Source organism: Acartia tonsa, chromosome 6, assembly GCF_053477335.1.
Source record: "Acartia tonsa isolate MP-2025a chromosome 6, ASM5347733v1, whole genome shotgun sequence".
NCBI lineage: Eukaryota > Metazoa > Arthropoda > Copepoda > Calanoida > Acartiidae > Acartia > Acartia tonsa.
Window position 1 is genome coordinate 37,437,417 of NC_137265.1, and position 22,897 is coordinate 37,460,313.

At 32.0% G+C, this 22,897-nt stretch overlaps 2 protein-coding genes across 10 annotated transcripts in view; both read left to right on the forward strand.

Moving 5' to 3' along the window:
• Positions 1-11,079, forward strand: part of LOC145322571 (uncharacterized) — a 104,634-nt gene extending 93,555 nt beyond the window's left edge. Inside the window, exons 49-51 of the mRNA XM_080164685.1 lie at positions 322-404; positions 5,925-6,002; positions 9,396-11,079. Coding sequence (XP_080020811.1) covers positions 322-404; positions 5,925-6,002; positions 9,396-9,514 — 280 coding nt within the window. The 3' untranslated portion in view covers positions 9,515-11,079. The remainder of the gene's footprint in view (positions 1-321; positions 405-5,924; positions 6,003-9,395) is intronic.
• A 1,834-nt stretch (positions 11,080-12,913) lies between these two features.
• On the forward strand, positions 12,914-18,766 carry LOC145322572 (uncharacterized). Of its 9 annotated transcripts, none has more exons than XM_080164690.1 (8): positions 12,965-13,023; positions 13,442-13,499; positions 14,070-14,131; positions 15,306-15,349; positions 16,507-16,613; positions 17,406-17,479; positions 18,137-18,240; positions 18,659-18,766. In XM_080164690.1, exons 5-8 carry the CDS (start codon positions 16,543-16,545, stop codon positions 18,752-18,754), a joined length of 345 nt encoding a protein of 114 aa, XP_080020816.1. In that variant the 5' UTR covers positions 12,965-13,023; positions 13,442-13,499; positions 14,070-14,131; positions 15,306-15,349; positions 16,507-16,542; the 3' UTR covers positions 18,755-18,766. The 9 variants fall into 9 exon arrangements, with proteins under 9 accessions (XP_080020814.1, XP_080020812.1, XP_080020818.1 ...); XM_080164694.1 differs by having other exon boundaries at positions 16,507-16,601; XM_080164687.1 differs by having other exon boundaries at positions 15,310-15,349.
• Positions 18,767-22,897: the final 4,131 nt, after the last annotated feature.

A 22,897-nucleotide genomic window follows, 5' to 3' on the forward strand; every position in this document is an offset into this window, starting at 1 on the left:
TATTGGAAAAGGCGCAACTCATTCTATGCACAACAGTTAAGACTTAAAGACAAAAGAATATGCAAATAAAGGGTTGGTTGTCTGCAATAGTTGGGATTTTGGTGCCCAGTGTACATGTTATGGATATTTCATCTGGATAAAGTAAAATGTATTGTGTCTCAATGTTGGTTTTAATGACTGGTCGAAAAGTTAAAGATACGCATGTTCTACCCGACATTTGACATATATTGCCCTTAAAACTATTATAATACCTTCAACAAAAAATGATTCTAAGTTAAATTTAAATTGCTGAATGGTATTTATAATCTTTAAAAATTTTAGGCGGATTTCCAAAGGAGATACTGGACCTCCACCTTACTCCAACATAGGCAGCAGTGAATACTCACCAATGAATGGAAGCTCAGGTAAGCTTTTCCTTACTCCAACATAGGTAGCAGTAAGTACCTACTCACCAATAAATGGATCTCAGGTAAGCTGTTCCTTACTCCAACATAGGTAGCAGTGAGTACTCACTAATGAATGGAAGCTCAGGTAAGCTGTTCCTTACTCCAACATATTTAGCAGTGAGTACTCACCAATGAATGGAAGCTCAGATAGGCTGTTTTCCCACTTTCCTTTAACTGATTTTTAGTATGAAGCCACATGGAATAAGCCTTGGCAAGGTGGTTTCTCTCAAAGTGCCTTTTAAACAATGAACCCCCCTGCTTATCTTTAAATAAATTTTATACAAGAAGTGGGGTTATTTTTTCTATGTCTAAACTCTACGGAGGCCTTGACCCTTTGGGGCTACCCAGTACCCATTATATTACCCCCTTAATATCAGTTTCTTTAAGAAAAACTTACTAGGGCCTTTATAGATATTCTTTGATAGGAGAAAACTCAAGCGAGGTTAACTAGATCTTGATGGACACACAAAACAACTAATTTATAATACACTAGTTGCTTAGCCTCTAGCCTAAGGGGAGGTAAAAAATATAGCTTATATGCACTCCCAAAATATTTAAATATTTATAACACGCACCTGAAAAATGCAATCAATTCGGACCAGCAATTTCCAAGATCTAAACGGATAGACAAAAGCCTTAATACTTTGTGTTGAAGATATTTATAACGCACCTATTTACCCACACAAGGTGTTTGAACTTCTATTTCACACGTCATTAGTACGTTTGATACATCTATTTACCATGAAAAAATAATATCAAATGTATCTTATATACGTCTGTGTTAAGAATGTCTCTCATGGATCCGCTTCTAACACTTTTAACAGCAAAGTTTTTCTAAAATTAAATTCGGTCCGTAACGGATATCTCTAATCGTTAATTTAAGCATGTTAGAATTGTCCAACTGACTTCAAACTTGGCATGATAATTCCTGTAAAATTTAGTTAATCAACATTTAATTAACACTATAATTAACAGAAAGTTCATTTTAAAATTGGTGACTTTTTTCCTTTTAACAACAATTTTTTTAATTTTTGAAAAATTGATTCCTTTAATGACCATGTGGCCAGGCCCAATCTAATGCAATGCATTAAGTCACTTAATATTTTTTTAATGTTCGTTTGTCAGGCTGTCTTATTTGTCGAGCTTCGCTTTTATGGATATTTCTTTCCCAATTATTGTTTATTGCGTACTTTTGTTATGATGTGTTTTTATATGGAAAGTTAAGTGATCTGAAAAGAAAAAATCATCAATCACCCACCTCTATAGTTTTCACTAAAGCAATAAAAAATTTCAGAGATATACAATACATATTTGTTTACTATATAATGTTTTTTTTTTTAAATGAAGCGTTTCTATAATTAGGATTGGTCCGTCCGTCCGTCCAAGACAATTAAACTTTTCATTAGTTTGAACAGGTTGAAATTGTCCTATTGATTTTATACATTGCATGATGATCCCTATAACAATTAGGTACGACTTAGGAAGCAACTCTATAATGAAAACAGTAAAAGTGTCTGACTATGACGTCAGAAAAAAATTAACGATTAACCAATGAGAAGCCAGTATCCACAATGGTAAAATATATAGCGGCCTCTCATTGGTTAATTGTTAATTTTTTCTGACGTCATAGTCAGACACTTTTACTGTTTTCCTCTATAATCATCACTTTACTTTTTTACTTTTTGACAATAAATTTCAGATCTTCGCTTTTATGGATGTTAACATAACTATTGTTAGAGGAAGAGGACAGTTTGTTTGGGGCCTTATCTTTGAGTACAAGATTTTTGATTCCTGCAGAATTGAAAATAGATTAAATCCAGCTGAGGAACGAAATTAAGCTGCTATTATAGCCACTTGATGAATTATTTCAATATTTAACTGCTAAAGGCTTTTTAATATTTTTTATGCCTTACGTTCGTCCGTCAGCCTGTTACACCCTAATTTTGGAGTGCCTCAGGGATCTTTATATGAACTATTGTTTAAGATGGGTTCTTTAACCCTTAACGGTCGAGGGGGGCGTTGAACGCCCCCCCCCCATCCGGTTTTTTCTATCTCATTTTCTATGTGTGATAGATAAAGAGCCCAAACTGCGTGACTTTTTAAGTGTGGGTATGAGACATAACTGAGAGTTGAAATTTTTTGAATATCTCCATCCTGGCGGGCACAGGATGCCAGCAAACCTGGCAGGGTCATCCAGGTAAAGAGCAAAAATATTTTTTTGACTTAAACAAAGCATTTTATCTTACCAAAATACTAAAATATCCTCTAGTAGTACATACTCATATTAAATACAGGTGTTCAAGGTTCCAGGTATGATTCTGCAGGTCCTGATCCTCCAGGTTTCCAGAAGTCTTTAAAAGGCTCCTGTGGCCGCAATTTTTGACTTAGAGACGTCAAATTTTAAACTTTTCTTACATGCCTACATGACGTATTAAAATTTCATAAAGATCCAGCGCCGTTTTACCGCCGACCGCCTGTTACACATTAGAGGGTACCGACTGCAGCGGCTGGCAGCTGCCAAGTACAGCTGCGGCCGCTGAAATTTATATTTTGATATTTCTAATATAAAATTTACATAAAGATTTTCTGTAAAGAAATTGTTCTTCTAGGTTCAAAAATAAGAAAAATACAGCCGTTTGAAATTTTTTAGTAAAAAGGACCTAAAAACAAAGGTTGTTATATAAAAGGGTGAAGGAAGCGAAAATTGACTTATAAAAGGTCGGAAATTCATTATTAAACAGGGGACTTGCACACAAAAGTTTAGCCCTCTAGCTCTAATAGGAACTGAGATAATAGTAATAATACCGATTAAGGTGTGGCAAGGGGACTGTTAAGGGTTAAAAAATACAACAATGCTGTATATTAGTATTAAAATTGTTAGCCTGTAGGTTTTTATTGCAATAATTTTTATATGTTTAAGGTTTGTATGTTTTTAAACGAAAATACAGCAAAGTTGGGAGGGGGGGGGGCCCGCATAGGCGTCCAAGGGGGGGGGTAATGGGCCATTTGGCACCCCCAAACGATTTTGGGGGTGCCGTAGGCACCCCCAAAATTTTGTGAACAATACCCCCCCCAAAAAAAAATTACCCCTACCTTGGGGGTGCCGTAGGCACCCCCTAACGATTTTGGGGGGGGTATTTACCCCACCCAAACCATTTTGGGGGGGGTAATTACCCCCCCCAAAATAAATGTTCTTTAAAAAAATTTTTTGGGGGGGGTATTTACCCCCCCCAAATTGAATGTTCTTAAAAAAAAATTTTACTGAAAATTTTTTTTTTGGAGGGGGGAGTAAATACCATCCCGGGGATCTATGATGTAATTGTAAAGCACTGAAGATTCCATAAAATAGATACCTAACTAAATTAAATATTTCATTAAATAATGAAAAAGAATTTCTATAGGCGATTTCTTTTGGGAGGATGTCAGGGTGTCTCAAAACTAGTTATAAAACTTACCAGGACCTATAAGACGCTCCACTTTAAAGTATAATCATATTGGTTCATTGGTTAGTGAGTTAATTATTGTATTTTTATGTTCTAAAGAATGAGATACTACTATATATTTGAATAGTAGTGGCGCCCTTAGCATCTAAGAACTCGTGTTTTCTAAAGGGTAAAAAGGGAGGAGAAAAATAGCCTAAAACCACTCAAAGGATTGACCTATAATAGTGTGGAACCATCATGGGATCTATGTGAAGCTTTCCTAAAAAGGAGAACTCAGTATTAAAAGTAATGAAATCTGAAGCTATAGTCAAATAAACCTTACTTACTACTTTATGTTATAGGATAGTACTTATTAACTTAATAGATTAGGTAGGTGCTTTTTTTACATAATTAAATTCCCCCCCCCCAAAAATTTTACCCCCGGGGTAAATTAGTTTGGGGGGGGTAATTACCCCCCCCAACAGATTTGGGGGGAGTATTTACCCCCCCCAACAGACTTTAGGGGGGGTAATTACCCCCCCCAATCAAATTTTACCCCCGGGGTAAAAATTTTGGGGGGGGTAAAAAAAAATTTCGGCGCGCTTCGCGCGCCATTTTACCCCCCCCAAACACGAATTACCCCCCCCCCTAAAATTTTTTACCCCCCCCAAAAAAAAAAGCTTGGACGCCCCTGGGGGGGGGGAACGTGGTGATTAACCCGCCCCCCTCCAAATGATTTTGGGGATGCCGTAGTCACCACCAAAAATTAAAATTTTTAATCTTTATCCCATCTTCCCCCTTCAAATGAAAAAAGCTTAGACGTCCTTGAAGGACAGTAATCTGTTTTTAATTAAAAATGCATCAGTTATCATGAAAGCTAGTCTTGTTATATTCTACATTTTTCCATGGTTTTGATGTTAGTATATACAGTATTAGATGGATTATATCATATCCTTTTTTTTATAGCTATATGTAGAGTACGAATAAGGATTTAATGGAAAAGTAAATTATTTTTAAAAATCTTCTAAAAATATTTTTCGTTCAGTAATTTATATGCTTTTTCTAGACTCATGAGTGTGTCTGTCTGTATTTTGTACTGAAGGATCTCGCTAACCGCTGAAATGATATAGTTCTTCTTTACATTGTAGCTTCTTATAGGTCCTGGAAAGATTTAAAACTATTTTTTTTAGAGGGTACCACCATCCTTCCAAGATAAGTTCCCCCTACAAAAAAATAACTTCCAACCCCCAAAATTTTAAAATTGAATATAAATGATCGAATTTCCCCCCCCCCTTCCCCTCATGTGCCCCTAAAGATCTCTAGGGACGTAGCCGCTGATATACAATATAGAATCTTTTGTATATTTTTGGCTGTACATAAATAACATACACCTAACACCTAATTGATTCTTTATACAAAAACCAATAATGCTCAATTCATGAATAGGTGTTTTTGTACTAAAATAAGTTTGAGTCAAAATATTTTTATGTGAAATCTAAACATAGAATTTGCCACAAAATATATGAAGATAAGTTTATCATTAAAAAAACTATAAAAACATTAAATACTTTATTCCTGTATATACCAACAAAAATGAACGTTCACACACAATCAAACACTGCAGAGTTTCAGTAAAGGAATAGGACAAATTTTCTTTAAATAATTTGCAGTAGTAGTTTTTTACGGTTAAGCATTTTTTTAGTCTTTTTAAATTTGTGTTCGATTTATATTATTTGTAAACAGGGTTTGATGTATTTTGAACTTTAGCATTGCACTTGAAAGAAGTCATGTTCAAAATATCTTAACTCAAAGAAATAAAAATCCGCAAAATTTTATTTTCTAGAATATCAGCCCTTATTCTTTTATACCCAGCACTATAGTTAATATATATATTTATTGCTTTAGGTTCAGGGCCAAAACACCAGATATTAATTCTATGATTTTCCTTTATTTTCCAGTTAAAATTGTTTATAATACGATACAATACATTGTTTTTCATTATGAAATCTAGAGGAAAATATTAATTTTAATGTTTTAAATGTGTAATGTTTTTCAGGGATGTTCAGTTCCCCCATTCGTGAGAAACCTGAGGGCCAACCTCTTATGGGATCCTCAAGTAAAGAAAAAGAAGAAGGTAAAAAATAATTTGATAATAATAAGCTTTCACTCATATCTTTTAATCGACATATAACCAATAAAAAAGATGTATAGCCTAGTTGAGTCCATATGCGATTCTAGGGAACTCAACAAAAAAAAACAAAGTGTTGAGCTATAGTAATCAAATTTTCAAAAATATTAAAAATCTGTAAAGAATTTAGCCTTACAGGAAACCCTTCCTAATAATATCGTTAATATTAAAAAGACTTGTAATCCAACTATGATTTAATAGCAAGATTTTAGCCTTTATTTTTTGTTTTGTTTTAATATTCTCAAAAAAAGAATCATTTATGCTTCTAAAATTAAAACATGAATTTAAAGCTTTCCCTCATATTGTTAATTAAGAAAGTAAATAGTTAAAGTAACTTTGAGTAAAAATATCAAGTTATATTACAAAGTTATGTGTATGTTCTTACATTTAGGTTCAGCTAATATTATACTCAGAACAACAAAATATTTTTAAAAGCGAAGCTTTTCTATAATTAGGGTCGGTCCGTCCGTCCGTCCGTAACGGATAGCTTTTTTCGTTAATTTAGACATGTTAGAATTGTCCTATCGATTTCAAATTTTGCATGGTGATTCCTTTAGTAGTTAGGTACGATTTAGAAAGCGTAGCAACTCTATAATCATTACCAAAATGTCCGTGCGTCCATTTTAAACATGTTGATTTTTTTACTTTTTTAAATAGCTTTTTTCGTTAATTTAGACATGTTAGAATTGTCCTATCGATTTCAAATTTTGCATGGTGATTCCTTTAGTAGTTAGGTACGATTTAGAAAGCGTAGCAACTCTATAATCATTACCAAAATGTCCGTGCGTCCATTTTAAACATGTTGATTTTTTTACTTTTTTAAATAGCTTTTTTCGTTAATTTAGGCATGTTATAATTGTCCTATCGATTTCAAATTTTGCATGGTGATTCCTGTAATAGTTAGGTACGATTTAGAAAGCGTAGCAATTCTATAATCATTACCAGAATGTCCGTACGTCCATTTTAAACATGTTGATTTTTTTTATGATTTTTAGTTGCCCAAGCTACTCTCTATTTAGTTTGATTAAATCTTTGACAGTGGATAACATTGGTTGAAAACTATCTTTCTTCCATTGTCATATATCTTCCTTTCTGAAAATAATAAACTTTGATGATACTTCATTTTATCAGAGGTTCTTTAGCTTTTTATCTTCTTATACATTTCGATAGTCACTTTCTCCTTGCATAAACTGCGTACTTCTACTCTAAGTTTGATAAAGTTAGATTTGCAACAATATAATAGTTCTAATAATTAGAGATATATAGATTTGATTCCTAATTTACTTTATGACTTAAACAAGTTGAAATAATGTAGCAAAAAGCGTCACAAAATTGTTATTTATCGCATCGTATTATAGACAGCTTTCGGCATCTCGGGGAAAAAAACTATTTTTAATCTTATAATTGTACATTTTTATATTCGTAGAAAACTGGATGTAAAACGATGCTATACATAATTTTTCAGTATTGCTGAGATCCGGCTTTAATTGATATTAAATGGTTTTTAAAGAGTAACAAAGTATTTTTTTTCAAATGCTTTGCCTACAAGAAGAATTCTATCTAAAAAAGTCTCTTATTTTTGAGTAACTTATATGATAGTTGATGTCAAGATAGCTTTCATATTAATGAATTAATCATTCCTTTACTTTCAAATCTTGATTTTTATTAGCTAACCAAGCCCAGGTAATAATTCGCAAGTTGAATGATCTAATAGATTAATCCATGAAATATTATGTCCAATGTTAAGTGTATTTATTGTTAATATGTAAATTAACTTGAGCTCTATTGAGTTGACAAACATATTAAAATAAATCTTAATATGTTTTTAGTAGCGAAGCTACTCTATAATTAACTCCGCCTGACTGTCCTTGTTTATCATCTCGGTCACTATATAAGATAGATGGCTAAAAAATTGAATATACCCTATATACAATGAGCAGCAAGTATATAGTTTACTTTCTCTGTCAGTCTGTGAGTCAGGCTAAAAAATATAAGTATTAAAACATATATGTGAAAGTTTCGTGATTTTTTTTACTTAATAAAGGGGTGAATTTCCCTTGTTATACTTTCTACACTTTTCTCTTTTATTTTTCATCGAAACAAGTCATAGTGTTGTGCTTTCTTCAAGTTAGGGAGTCGTGGAGAATGTTTTATCTACCATTGTCCTATTAACTCTAGATTGGCTTGTCCCAAATCTGTGTTAAGAAGAAAACTACATTTTACAGTCTAGACGTATTTTCATTTCACAAAAATAGAAAGTGATTCTTTGTGTAAAAAATTGGTCTCGTTTAAGCGAAAGATCATTTGTTAAAACACAAATATAAATTTTTCAATCCAGAACACCCTTTTCCTTTTAATTTTAATTACGCGTTTCTAGCTCTTCATTGCAGTGCTCTTTTTAGCATTGCCTTAAAAGTAATTATTTCAATTTAGTTTGATATAAAATAGCCTAAAACCCTATAAGACCAATATGCAGTTTCACAAAATTCGTTTATTAAATCTTGATTGGTTGGTGCAAACTAGCAGTATCAGAACATTTATTGCCCATTGTCTAGCATTGTATAGTATAATTAAGGATTATATGAATATACTATAATATTTTTATTACCATGAAATCCAACTTTTTTTCATCTTATACAACTAATTTAGTTTGCAACGCAATGTAAACTTTTACAAACAAAGTTTCAAGAGTAAGTATGCTTGCTCACTGCTTTTTAAGTAGAAATTGACAATGTCCTTAGCAAATAGAGCAATTTTTAGGTATCTCAAGGATATGAGTATGGACAATAATTTAATGTTAATAAAAATTGTTGTTGAAAAGCTTGGATACTGTTCCCAAAGTTTTTAAGCTAAATAATGAGAAAAGTCTAATTTTCAGTCCAATGTCCCCTCCTTCCCTGTGTATTTTAAAATTACACAGGCAGTCACAATACTAATTTGAAATATAACTAAAAACTAAAGATATAACTTTTTTTTTCAAAAACCGTTGGTTACAAAATCTATTAAAAATAATCTTACAAAACCCAATGGCATGATTTTTTAAAAATAAAATAAATGCATTGAAGTTTAATTATTTGGTACGTAAGCATACCTCATTAGTGCTAGATACAATAAGTTTTTATGAGTATATTTTTATTAGAGGAGATTGTTTTCTCTGGGTTTTTTAAAGTTCATGTTTTTATATGATATCATGTCCTTCAGTAAAAAATTCATTGAGTGAAACAGTGATCTTTTTTCACAAGGGTTTTTCACCCAAATGACGTAACTAATGCCAGTAAACAATTTAGGAAAACCTCCCTAAGTTTTATCCTTTTGTGTTTTTCCAACATTTTATTTTAGGTGGTTCTATTGGAGGACGGGGTGAGAGCTATGTTCCTCCTGGTTATATTGTCCTGGATCATAGAACAAATACTACAGAATACTCAGAGTTCTCTCCACAGAGTGCTACTTCTGTATGATAGAGAGCTGGTTATATTGTCCTGGATCATAGAACAAATACTACAGAACACTCATTACAGATTGCTACTTCTGTATGATAAATAAACACACAATGCTTCTTACTTGAACTTCTTACTTTGCTAAGCTGAAAATAAGTCTGTATCAAAGAACAAATTTAGTAGAACACTCCCACAGAATACTATTTATTAAGTAGGAAATGAGATAAATGGATTTCAAACCAGTTTTTTCTTTTGATTCTATGATCATTGAACAAACAATCTGGGATAAAAAAGTATAAGACAATGATCTATAAATATATAATAGTATCCAAAATATTTAACCATCCAATTATAAAACGTTGTTTTAAAACTTTGGGTATCAGTGGAATTTAGAATCCAATGTTCTCTCCCTCCCTGACAAATACTACAGATTTTATCATTCTATTTTATAAAGAATATAATATACCAATATGAATTAAATAACATTTTTTCAAAATAAATTTTTATAAACAATTAAAACAGTACAAATAATCCTTTCTTACATAGTAACAATTACAAAAGAAATATTTTCTCATAAAACAGTTGAATTCAAATTAATTTTTGGATGGTAAAATGGACAAAACATTTATGTACCACTACACTGGATTACGGGGCAAATACACAAAAAAATAGAAATAATTTTTTTGTAGACATATTTTAGGGTTCAATAACTGTTAATAACTTTTCTGGTGTACTGTATTATAGAAAGATTTCATTTAGAAAGCATATTTTTGATTGTTTTTACTTTTTAGCATATTTGACTAAAACAGAATTTTGGTTAATGTCAATGCAAAACAAAAAATAAAGGTTCATATTAAAACCTGGAAAACAATATTTAATCCTGTGTTTGCCCCGCTGTTCATTGAAAATTATTTCCTCCCAAAAAAATTGCGTTTCTTAAAGTTTATATTCACTTTAAGAAAAATAAATGATAAAAGTTTAATATGTAGAGAAATACTTCTTATGATATATGTATATACACTTAAAATTATCATTAAAGCATAGTTACTCTATACATAAATGAGGCCTGTCTGTCTGTCAATCAAATTGGAAACTTAATTATTGACGGATTTTCAACGGTTATAAATCTTAAGATAAATGTTTCTTGCAAAAATCTTTTTAAAAATTATTCAATTATTTTTGTGGAAATGTTGTTACGCTATAATTTTCCTATTATTGTTATAACTTTACTGTGATTTAATTTATAAACAAAAATGTAAATAGAATTGATTTGTATATTAATTAATATTGTACATTGAATGGTTTATTAAAGTCATTTATAAAAATATATATATTCATATATTAAATATAATACAATTTTTACCATTGAAATTTTACAAAAATAGATTTTCAAAAATATAAATACTTACGGGTCGAGCTTATGAATAGAATTTTTATCAAAAATAAATCTAAATAAAATAAAGATTATATATATTTTATGATTTATAGTTTCATATACTTAACAATATATTATGTAATATGCTATTTATAATCAAAACTTTATAAATTTGAGCTTAAATTATCTTAATAAATGTTGTCAACGTTAATTTTTTACTTCTTTGTACTTGTTTTTATTATAGAAAAAAAAATCGACGGTTTCCCTGAACACAGTAAAAGTGTCGGACTGATTATGACGTAATTAAAAAAATTAGCCAATGAGAGGCCACTATAAATTTTACCATTGGTTAATAATGGCCTCTCATTGGCTAATTTTTTTTGTTTCGTCATAATCAGTCCGACACTTTTACTGTGTTCGGTTTCCCTCAAAATGTCTTGTCGAGCACTGAAACCCTCGCCTTCTTTTGAATTAAATGGACAAATAAGGAGGGGGGGGGGGGGAGGTATTTTTTTCTCTGATAGGTCAGGTAAATTTATGTTGGGTACAAGGTATGCCCAGCAGGGTTAGGGCACCGCAGATTTTTATGTATAAGGAAAAAAAACTATTCTCCCCTATTTTCAATTTATTCTAAATATAAGGGGGAGGGATGGATTTTTGCTGTATTTGCATTTCGTCTTTTGCTCTGATTCGAACCTTTAACCCACTGATAACTAATATATGGAAATCGTAAAAAAGGAATTAAGCACAAACAAGGAAGAATGGTGTTAAAAGTGTATGCCTAACCAACAAACCAAAGTTAACAGAGAATCTTCGTTATGAAAGTGTATATTATATGTAAACACGAGTTTGCTAACAATTTATCAGATAAATGGATAGGTAAATTGTTAAATATATATTTTTCCTATGTAAGATGCGTAATCATTATAATATGATAAGTCCAGACAATTGACTGGGATTTATTAAGGTTTTCAACAAATAAATTTGGGTACTGGTTTAACTTACAATCCAATGTCCCATCCATAAAGCCCTTGGCATAAAATTTAGAAAGAGTGATGACACATCTCACTTTCGTATAAGGTCCTATTTAGGCTTTACCTTAAATTTCAGCGAGTTTCTAAATGATCAAATATTCCCTTCATATGTATCCCTATTTCACTGAGGGTAAATCCGCGCCTGCAGGGATTATGCCTATCAGATGACAAGAAAGAGTACAACAATTTCAAGACATATAAATGCTGACACAAGCGTCTTAATTACACTTTACCTAAATACTAACACAGGGTTATTAATATTCAGGGATAAATAGTTTCAAGAGGAAATAATAAGATTTTTAATTGAATAAAAAAAATTAAGGAATGAAGAATTCTTGGTAAATGGCTCAGTTCTAATGAAATCTTGTTCATTCAGGATTATTTTTTTAATGCCCTCTCCTTAAGATGTCCAAGATAATGGTAATATTTTTTTACTCTCTGCCCCAACAGATACAAAGCTTGCACGCCCCTAGCTCCCGCAGTAGGCATAAAGCATGCCAGGATCCTTGGAAATTATTGTTTCAAACATTTGTAATAAATGAACAAATATAACCTACCTATCCATTGTATGCAAGTTCGTAGGAACAAGCCCTAGCGGGTGTAATTATATGTTACATTTTGTATTATTATATATATATATGAGATACAAGCAGGTACGCCCCTAGAGGGCTCAAGGGGCTCTTGAGGTAAGGGAAGGATAAAGTCAACCAACCACTTAAAACTTTAGTTTTAAAAAAATAAGTAAAAATTATTTTTTCGAGTTGTGGGGGGGGGGGGGAGTATATGGGCGGTTTATCTTGGAAGGGTGGAGGAACCTTACCCCCAAATAGTTGTAAAGCTTCTCTGGACCTGAAAGAATCTTTACTGCAATGGAAAACCATATCGGTTCAGTGATAGCAAGACCATCCCTACAAATACAGAGGGATACACAAACTCCTGTTACTTTTATATAATGATTATCTTGTGAAAGTAACTATGCAACGCACGGAGCATCCCTTTAAACGCGTGGAAGAAGCAGCCATACATGAAGTGATAAAAGGTGGTGTCTACTCATGACACTTTGCACTGAGGTCCGACTAGTGATTCCTTCTACAAGTGTCGCAGTGTCCGCATTAGAGTAGGTAATTATAATAAGCTCTTCAACGTTAAGTTAAATTACATGTAAGCTGGTATTATTACATCATTTAAATTTTTAAATGTCTTACTTTTATTTTGAATCTGTAAATATCTAGATATATCTTTAGGATAGCTTTCAATAGATGAAAATTAAACAACTTTTTAAACGCTTATATATTTTGACTTTATTTGTAGCTCTTGTTTTCTAGATATTTCAATTAGAATTGATACAATTGGAGTTTTTTTTATCGCATGAAGTTGTGCACAAAGTATTTTCTTTCAAAAAGCTATAATTTTTCTATCAATTTTATGATTTAAAAGCAATTATTATTTTCTATTTCTATTTAGGGTCGATTCGTCCATCTGTATTGATTAAAAGACATTTATAGCTTTTTAGACGACAATTTAAACATGATTTTTTAGATATTGATTCCTAGTACTATGTTTTAAGCGAAGCATCTCTATAATCAAGTATTACAATGTAAGTATTTCCATAAGTAAGTTTTGATAGATTTACATAGAATTTTTTTTGAGGGACTTCTAATCAATATAAATTATAAAATAATTGCTGTCACTTATATTTATTAATTTTTTGCATGGTTTGCTGATTAGCTTCGCCTTTGTGGAAGTTTTCATTCTTGTTTCTTTAGAATAAGGTTAGGTACCCTCTGTATCTTTATCATAATATAGCGAAGCTACTCTATAATTCATTGTGTGTCAGTCCGCCCGTCTGTTCGTCACTCTATGGAGGAAATGCGATTTTCTCGACTGCTATTGAAGATAGACGGCTGAAGGTTTTGGCGAAGATTCCAAATATCAATGAGCATCAAGCGTTTAATTTACTTTGTCCGTCAGTCTGTCGGTAATGCATAAAAAGACATTTAAAATATTGCATATCATTTCATCAGAAAGGTTTCATGATTTCTATCATTCCATATTTATCAACTGAACTTCTTCTCTATAATTCATTTTGTCAATTTGTCAATTTTTTTTATTGCTTCATTACTTATGGATGTTGTCATCCTTGTTTGATTTTAATTTTACTTTTTAGACCTTATCACGGAGGTTATGACCTGGTGAGGTGGCCACAGCTGTGGTAATAGTTGGGATCAGGCAATCTATCTACATGTTATGAAACTCTATTATTTTAATATTTACACAATCTATCTACATGTTATGAAACTCTATTATTTACACAATCTATCTACATGTTATGAAACTCTATTATTTACACAATCTATCTACATGTTATGAAACTCTATTATTTACACAATCTATCCACATGTTATGAAACTCTATTATTTACACAATCTATCTACATGTTATGAAACTCTATTATTTACACAATCTATCTACATGTTATGAAACTCTATTATTTACACAATCTATCTACATGTTATGAAACTCTATTATTTTAATATTTACACAATCTATCTACATGTTATGAAACTCTATTATTTACACAATCTATCTACATGTTATGAAACTCTATTATTTACACAATCTATCTACATGTTATGAAACTCTTTTATTTACACAATCTATCTACATGTTATGAAACTCTTTTATTTACACAATCTATCTACATGTTATGAAACTCTTTTATTTACACAATCTATCTACATGTTATGAAACTCTTTTATTTACACAATCTATCTACATGTTATGAAACTCTTTTATTTACACAATCTATCTACATGTTATGAAACTCTTTTATTTACACAATCTATCTACATGTTATGAAACTCTTTTATTTACACAATCTATCTACATGTTATGAAACTCTATTATTTACACAATCTATCCACATGTTATGAAACTCTATTATTCACACAATCTATCTACATGTTATGAAACTCTTTTATTTACACAATCTATCTACATGTTATCAAACTCTATTATATTCATAATCATTAATGTAATAACATTCCATAAATTAGAATATGGTTAACACCTTTGGTAACAAAAAAATAGTTTTTGATCGCATCGAGACAGTTTTCTTCGCATAGAAAAATGAAAAACCCAAATTCGCCTTAAAATACAAGGGCAATTCCAAAAAAAATCTATTATTTTCATTTTTCGTAAAAAATTGTGTGTAATTCATGATTTTTTAGTATGGCTTAAAACCAGTACTAATAAGATTTTGATAGGTATTAAAAAATGTATGAAAGTGAAGTAAGTTTTAGACAAAATTTGTATCTTTTTTTACAAGGATTGGATATTATAAAAGTTTTGAAAATTGGTGTAAAGTTTCTGGCCAAACAAACTAGATAGTTTTTGCATTGAGAAAGCCTCATTGTTAAGAGACTGGTCCAAAGAGTTGAACAACAGGTATATATTTATTTATCGTGTCGTATTACAGACAGCTTTTCGTGGATAATAAAATGAAAATTATAAGATTAAAACCAAATAACCCCGATGGCCTGGACTAACAAAAATGTTATTAATCTTGTGATTTTTATTTCAATAGTCGAAGAAAATTGTCTGTAATCCAACGGATATATGTATATCGGTTTGAAAGCAATACTGGAAAATATGTTTTATTCATCACTCAGGATCTGTCAATCCATTTAATGATCTGTAGGGATTAGTAAAGCTTTAATAAATTATAAACCTTTGTTATTTCACTCAGAACTTATTACAAATAAATGAGGGAGGGAGGAGACATTGGACTGTAAATTACATTGTTACCCAAAGTTTTAAAAACTTTATCTTTTTGTTGGCTCATAAAGTTTGGATTCTTTTATTGAATTTTTATTGGTTGGTTCCAAACGTTTTGACCAATAATTTTGTTTATCATCATTTGGGATACATATAATGTTTTCTTCCTTGTAAAAAATGATTTATATATGCAATATACAATTTTGTATTACATATACCGCCTGATATATAGTCTTGACCCTATACGAAAAGTTTATTTTTAATTTTCCTTATGAAAAAGGTTGATATATTATACATTGATGTTATGCCATGGGAGTATATTGACATATTGGGAAAAATTGCTTTAATACTTTCTCAATTAATCATTTGTTGACATAGATTACACCCTTGATACAATGTTTGTACAAGCAATATCTTTAAAAGATAGTAGATAATTTATGTACAGTACAAAAACCACAGGTTTGTGTACTGCCTGTACCAAAACTTAACATAGCTTTTAAACAACTTAAAATTTTCGTCATTTTCAACAAAAAGCTATTTTTTTAAAATAAGGTGTTAGGATTAAATAAAATTTACCAAGCCAATTCTTTTATTTGAGTATTAGGAATATTTTTTTTATCTTGGTTTACAGATTAGGCTTAAATATTAGTTCAAGGATTGGACTTAATTTATGAGTGGTCATTCTGTTAATTTAATCTAAGACTCAACCCAAATAAACGGGCCATATCTTCAATTTTAGAATCGGACTTAAATAGAATAGAGATAAAATTCAGAGATGAATATTTTAGTTTAAGTATTGAACCTAAATAAATGGGCTATTAATTTAGTTTGAGGATTGGACCCGACCAAAACCAGTTAGAAGGATGAATCGTCGTGACGGTTCCAGGACCAGGAGCCTGCCAAGATTTGACTATGGAACCAGGTTAACAATGGTGTAAGTTAAAGCTACTGCAGACGTAGGCCCGGTTCTAAAGTTAATAATTAGTAATTTTATCACATATAAATATTTGAAACTTTATGTGCACAGAAATAGTAAAAAAATTGTAGAGGGGGGGGGGAGAGGGGATTAATTATTTTTGGAGAAGAGAAGGGGATGTAAAATCTAATATATTTCCAAAACTTTAAAAATTTAATTCGTTTGAAAGTGGAGGAAACACCCCTTTCTTAGAAGTCCTTTTACTTGTGAGTAGGGTAATTTGGAAAAGAGCTAAGAACTAAAAAACTCTTTATATTTAAGTTATTACCTCTGATATACAAATTATATGTTTTGTGATTATTTTCTAATTTATAACCTTTAGAACCCTGCAAAAGTCTAGTAAACTTACAGCAACAAACAAATAAAGTAAATAAAGAATAAACATTTATAAGGATATTTTCTTTCGTTGCAGTGATTTATTTACAGGCCTTATTTAAAGGGTAAAAGGATGTCTGTGCGTCTGTCAGTCTGTGTTTGTGGACAACAGATCTCGTTAACCACTTAACCGTTAAGGATCTCCTTTACAGTGAAGATTATCATAGGTACAGGAGAGGTTTATAACTATCATGGGGTAGGGTACCACCACCCTTTCAAGAAAAATTCCCTTTGAAAAAAATCCCTTTTTTTAAAACTTGTCTTTTGTTTTTGAAACTAAACTTAAAAGAGTAGGATCGAATTTCTTCCCCCTCCCTTCCTTCAATATAGTGCCCCTAGAGGCGATCCGCTAAAATATATGTTTTTTTTCTTCAGTTTTATGAATGCGCTCCGGATAGCGGCTGGAGGCGGGCTGGGTACTGGATCAGGCAATCCTATATGGATGATGGGTAATTTTTAATAGCAAAGATTTTCTAGTATTAGCGTTTGTCCGTCCATCCGTGACGGATAGCTCTTATAAGCAATTTCAAAGTTGACATGTACCAATTAGGTACAATTTAGAAACTATATGATGTTGCTTCTGTAATAATAGGGTGGACCGATTGTTACTATGAGTGTAGATAATTATTTTTCTCGTATTCATTCGAATCCGGTGGATAGGAACCGGTTCTCATCCATACGAAAAAACTATGTCTAGCATCGTATTATATCCAGCTTTCTACGAATATAAAAATGTACAATCATAAGATTAAAACCAGTTTTTTATCCCGTGTCTTCGGCATCTCGGGTCTAAAAAAAAATGGTTTTAATCTTATAATTGTACATTCTATATCCGCGGAAAGCTGTTTATAATACGATACGAGAAGTAACTATTTCCGTATTCCCTCCCCATCCCTTTCACTTCTCTTTATCTATCCTTCCCCTCACTAACCTTCAATGTTCTTTTAAAAAGATGAAACTGGGCCAGCGTAATTGAGTTGAGTGCAGATGCTACATATATTAGCGTTGAATGACAGTATTTTTCACCTAGAATGGATAGCTAAAACAATTTACAACCTCTTATTTTCTTTGATACCGTCTTCCTACATAATCGTTCTTGTTTTTAGTCTGGATGTCAACCTTGATGTTCGTAGCCTTCCCCATTTCTGGATTTAGTGCTGGCTGGTATATTCTTCTCAATCCTTTCACACTCATCTTTGATAGTCTTAATGTAAGTATTATCATTTAAATAAAAGTAACATGATATCTGTGTGTGTGTCTGTACCGAAGGATCTCTTAGGTACTGCGGTACCACCACCCTCCAAGAGAAATCGCTCCTTGAAAAAAAATGACCAAAAACTTTATTATTTTACTTTATCTCCTTAAAACTAAAATTGAAAATGGGGGGTGATACACTTCCCCTCCCCAACCTCAAGTGCCCCTAGAGATGACTAGGGGCGTCGACCCTAGTTCTTTAATAAAATAACAAAATCTCATTTTATCCAGCAGAAATTAAAGTAATGAAGATCGGTGTAGAGGGGTTTTCACCTATGGTGTTGTATCCCTACCCCTTTAATTTTTTCCAGGGGGGGGGACTACAAACCCTACACCCTCATTCTCCTTCTGCTTTAAATAATTATTATTTTCAGCCTGTGACTGATGCGCTATTAAGAGGAGTTCATTTCACCCATTTCTGTGCCAAGCATATGATGGAGGGAACCCCAGTCACCGAAGCTTTCAAATAAATACAATTCAAGGAAATTTGTTGTGCTTTAATAAAGTTTGATAAGAAGGTTTCACTCTATTTTATCTGGACAACAAACAAACTTTTGGAGAAAAAAACTTATATTTATGTTTGATTTAGGTTAGGTTAGGTAAAGGTTAAAAGAGCCCCACAGGGTTTGTACCAAGTAAAGGTACTAACCCTGTTAGCTAAATTCCTAGACTTCCTATCTCTTATATACAAAAATACTTGAATTGTTGCTTGGGATTATTATACTCTCTGAAACAGGCGAATCCCCCCCCCCCCCACCTTTCAAATAGCTCAAAAACGTTGGTGGTTAATGTTAATTCTGGATTAGATTTTACAAACTTTTCCAACAATAATTTTAATATTCATAATACTGTTTTTGACAATTTTGGGGTATATTATGCAATATACATTGCTCATTCCCTTAAGATCTATTGGCCTATTCTATTATTTTTTTTTTGATTCCTGTATTTGCAAAGCACAAATGATATTTATGAATCAGATGACATTATAATGGACAACCTCATCGACTCTCTGCTGCTATTCAGCCAACTGTTTTATCAGCTGTTTAATACCATTATACATGCTTTTTTAACAGCTGCTATGACAGCTTTTAAAATATCGTTTGAAATAGCTGCAATGTCAGCTGATTTAACCGTTGTTTTATTGCAAAATTGGCGGCTGTTTGTATAGCTGTCATGCCAGCTGATATTGCAGCTGTTTTATTAGCTGTTAGCTGTTGCCCCGGACCGGATATGGAATCTCCTTCCTGTATTATATGTTGGTGTCATATACTGGTGAAACATAAGTCTTCTTAGCTACATTAATATGGCTTAGTTTTTATCAACCTAACATAACTTCTAGTTCATTATCAAAGTTTAGAAATATAAGTAGCAAATGTTTTAAAATTTCGTTCTCTAATTCTAAAAATTGCCCCAAAAATATTTTTTATTTTTCATCAGTATAAAATGTAAATAACACTGCTTTTACTAGTTCAAAACATATTTTTTTTTTATTTATTACTTTTATTTTATATATAAAGTGTTTATTATTATAATTATAAAAATTTATATTTTAGTACTCACACAATTCAAGTTATGGTAGCTCTTTGTTGATAATATTGTATAATAAAATAATTTATTGATATAACTAATTATAGAGTAGCTTTACTACTCATTGTATAGTACCTAGGTTAAGAGGTAAAAACTGTCATCTGATTTAATATTATTTATAGATTTAAGGATTCTTAGTTTTAAGGTTTTCCTAGATTAGAGGATTTTGTATTTTTATATTATTTTTTTGTAATTTATGTTTTGAATGTTCTATAAAAATAAAGAACCATAAACTGCATATATTATTTTATATCTATATATTTTTGTCTGAGTCTAAAGGTCTTGGAAATTGCTGGTCTGAATTTATTTACCTTTTAACAGGGGATTTTTAAATAATCTTAAGTGGTTTTAAGCTATTTTCCTGATTTCCTTCACTCTCCCCTTAAGGCTTGGAGCGAAGAACCTTTTAAGCAGTTTTTTTTGCAACTAGGAGGTATGTAGGTCCTTTTGTTAGACACTAACTAAATGTTTGAGGGCCTTTTCTGGGTATAGTCCTTTTCACGACATCCCTCCATAAGGGGCGATTCTTCGTATTTTTCACAGTAAGTTTTCTCCTATTTCTACCCCCTGCGGGGGGCCCTAACCCTGCGGGGCCAATTACCTAACCCTGTGGGGCAATCACCTAACCCTATATAACCTAACCTAACCTAAAATAACCTATAAAAAGCCATTTTCAAAATACGACAAATCGCCTCTTATGGAGCGATGTCGTGGAAAGGACTATACCCCCTTTTCTTGACTTTATTGATGTTTAAATCATCCCCCCTCCCAAAAAAAAAAAGCTTAAAGCTTTTCTTGTACCAATTAACTCTTCTATAAGATTTTATAATTGAATGTTCAGTCGTTTAAGAGTTATTACCGTACACACAAACTTCTTTGTCATGGGTAGAAATAAAAATCAGTGGTGTGCTAAATTTATTGCACCCCTAACTATTCATTATCCAATTAATTTTACAGTTCCTGTAGTGTACAAATAGGTTTATCTCGAGTTTTACAAATATTTTTGAAAGAGATTATTTACTAAAATGTACAAAACAAAGAGAGTTGAAAACTGATTATCAATTAAACCTATAAAAGGAAAGTTTTGGTGGTTATTTACTTTGTTCTTTTAGAACTTCTGTACATTTTCGTAGTACTGGGTACTTGTCACAGGAAAATCGCATTTACTTTACGGTTTTCCCTCTTATTAACAAGTACAGTTATGTACATAACAGCGCAGCTATATTACAGTCAATAACAATGATACCTATTGTAAAAAATATTTTTGAAGATGCAGACCATGTTAACAATATAATTATAATATCATAATCCTTATACTAAAGTAACAGGATGTCTGTGTGTCTGTGTGTCTGTGTATCTGTGTATCTGTGTGTCTGTACCGAAGGATCTCGCTAACCGCTGAACCGATCGGGTTCTCCTTAACAGGGTAGCTTCTCATAGATCCCGGGAAGGTTTATAACTATTTTTTTGGGGGGTGGGACACCCCCAACCACCCCAAAAAAAAAAATCCCCCCCCCCAAAAAAAATTTTTATTTATTTTTTTAACTAAAATTAAAAATGAGGGGGGGGCACCCCCCCCAAAAAAAAAATTGTTTTCGCACCCCCCAAATTTTTTAAAACTTTTTCTTTAAAAATTTAAAATAAGAAATTGGGTTATTAAATTTGACTCTCTCCTCCTCAAGTGCCCCTAGAGGCCTCTAGGGGCGTAGCCGCTAGTTAATCAATAAATTAGGAAAGATAGTCATTAACTTAATCCGAATTACCTGGGCACGTTGCCTCATACAAGAAAGGCTGCTGTCCATGACACTCTAACGTCAGGTTTAAAAATCAAGAATAACTAAGGTGAGCCAAATCTTTCCTTTTCTGTTCAAACACCCGGCGTATAGGTTAAATAACAACCAACATACAACAATTACCTGGAAGTCCAAACTGTGCATGGTAATGAGTTGCGCCTGATATGGACCAAGGCATTTCCCCTACTGTCGTGCACCTAACATAGCGGCAGTATTAACGTCTATAGTTATGACGTGGTGTTTAGCCGAGATTTGAATCTATCATTTCCCCGACGACGAGCGGATGAGGTACGCGTTGGGCCACGGTTGCGGGTACGTACATGTTTTAGTTGTAAAGCATCTGCGCTACTAAAAAGAAATCATATACTGGATGTAGTTGTAATAACTTTAGGATCTCCTTCTTATTAATAAGAAGTCTTATATTTATACTGAATGGAAATTTTCAGGGCTCGGCACGTAAGCCGCGTGTTATACTTAGTGACATTGTCATTTTGCAAACATAAAATTTAGCTGGATGTCTTAACCTGTTCCCAAGCAGACTTGGATTTTTATATCCACAAATACCGGTTCAAATTTGAGGCTTATGCGCGGCTGTCGTACCCTGGAGATTATCATCACATTGTTTTATAGATTCTAATTATTAAATACATATGAAATATTCATATTAAAAAGATATGTTTTTTCTTAATTTTATGAAAAAAGTAGTCCTGGTATGGGTTTAGTTTTTGTTTAAGTTTTGGAAACCTTCGAGCAGTTTTGTTAGCCTGGGCCTTCAGCCCTAGGGTCTAACAAAACTGGATTTAATCTTAAAATTTTTATTTTAAAACCGCGGAAAGCTGTATATAAAACGATACGATAAAATAATTTTATTAGTATTGAAAAATAGTACAATAACAAAAGAAAAAACAATTTTGTACATTATCTTCACAGGCAAGAGAGGGGTTTTCTTAATTCACTGAATTCACTGAATTATTCTTTATCCAAAATTAGAAGTGAAAGGGTTGCGTGGTTATTAGCCTAAAACCACCACGAAGCATATTCTAAGCTTCCCTGAAAGTCACATAACAATCCATCAAATAATTTCCTACGGTTCAAACAAAAAACTTATATCTATTGAAGATTGTTTTATCTTTACTTTCAGGAATATAGAAAAAGGCCAATGTGGAATCCTTTAAACTGTACAAAGTTTAATATTTAAACATTTTAGATCTTTTTTTGTGGGGGGTAGGGGTA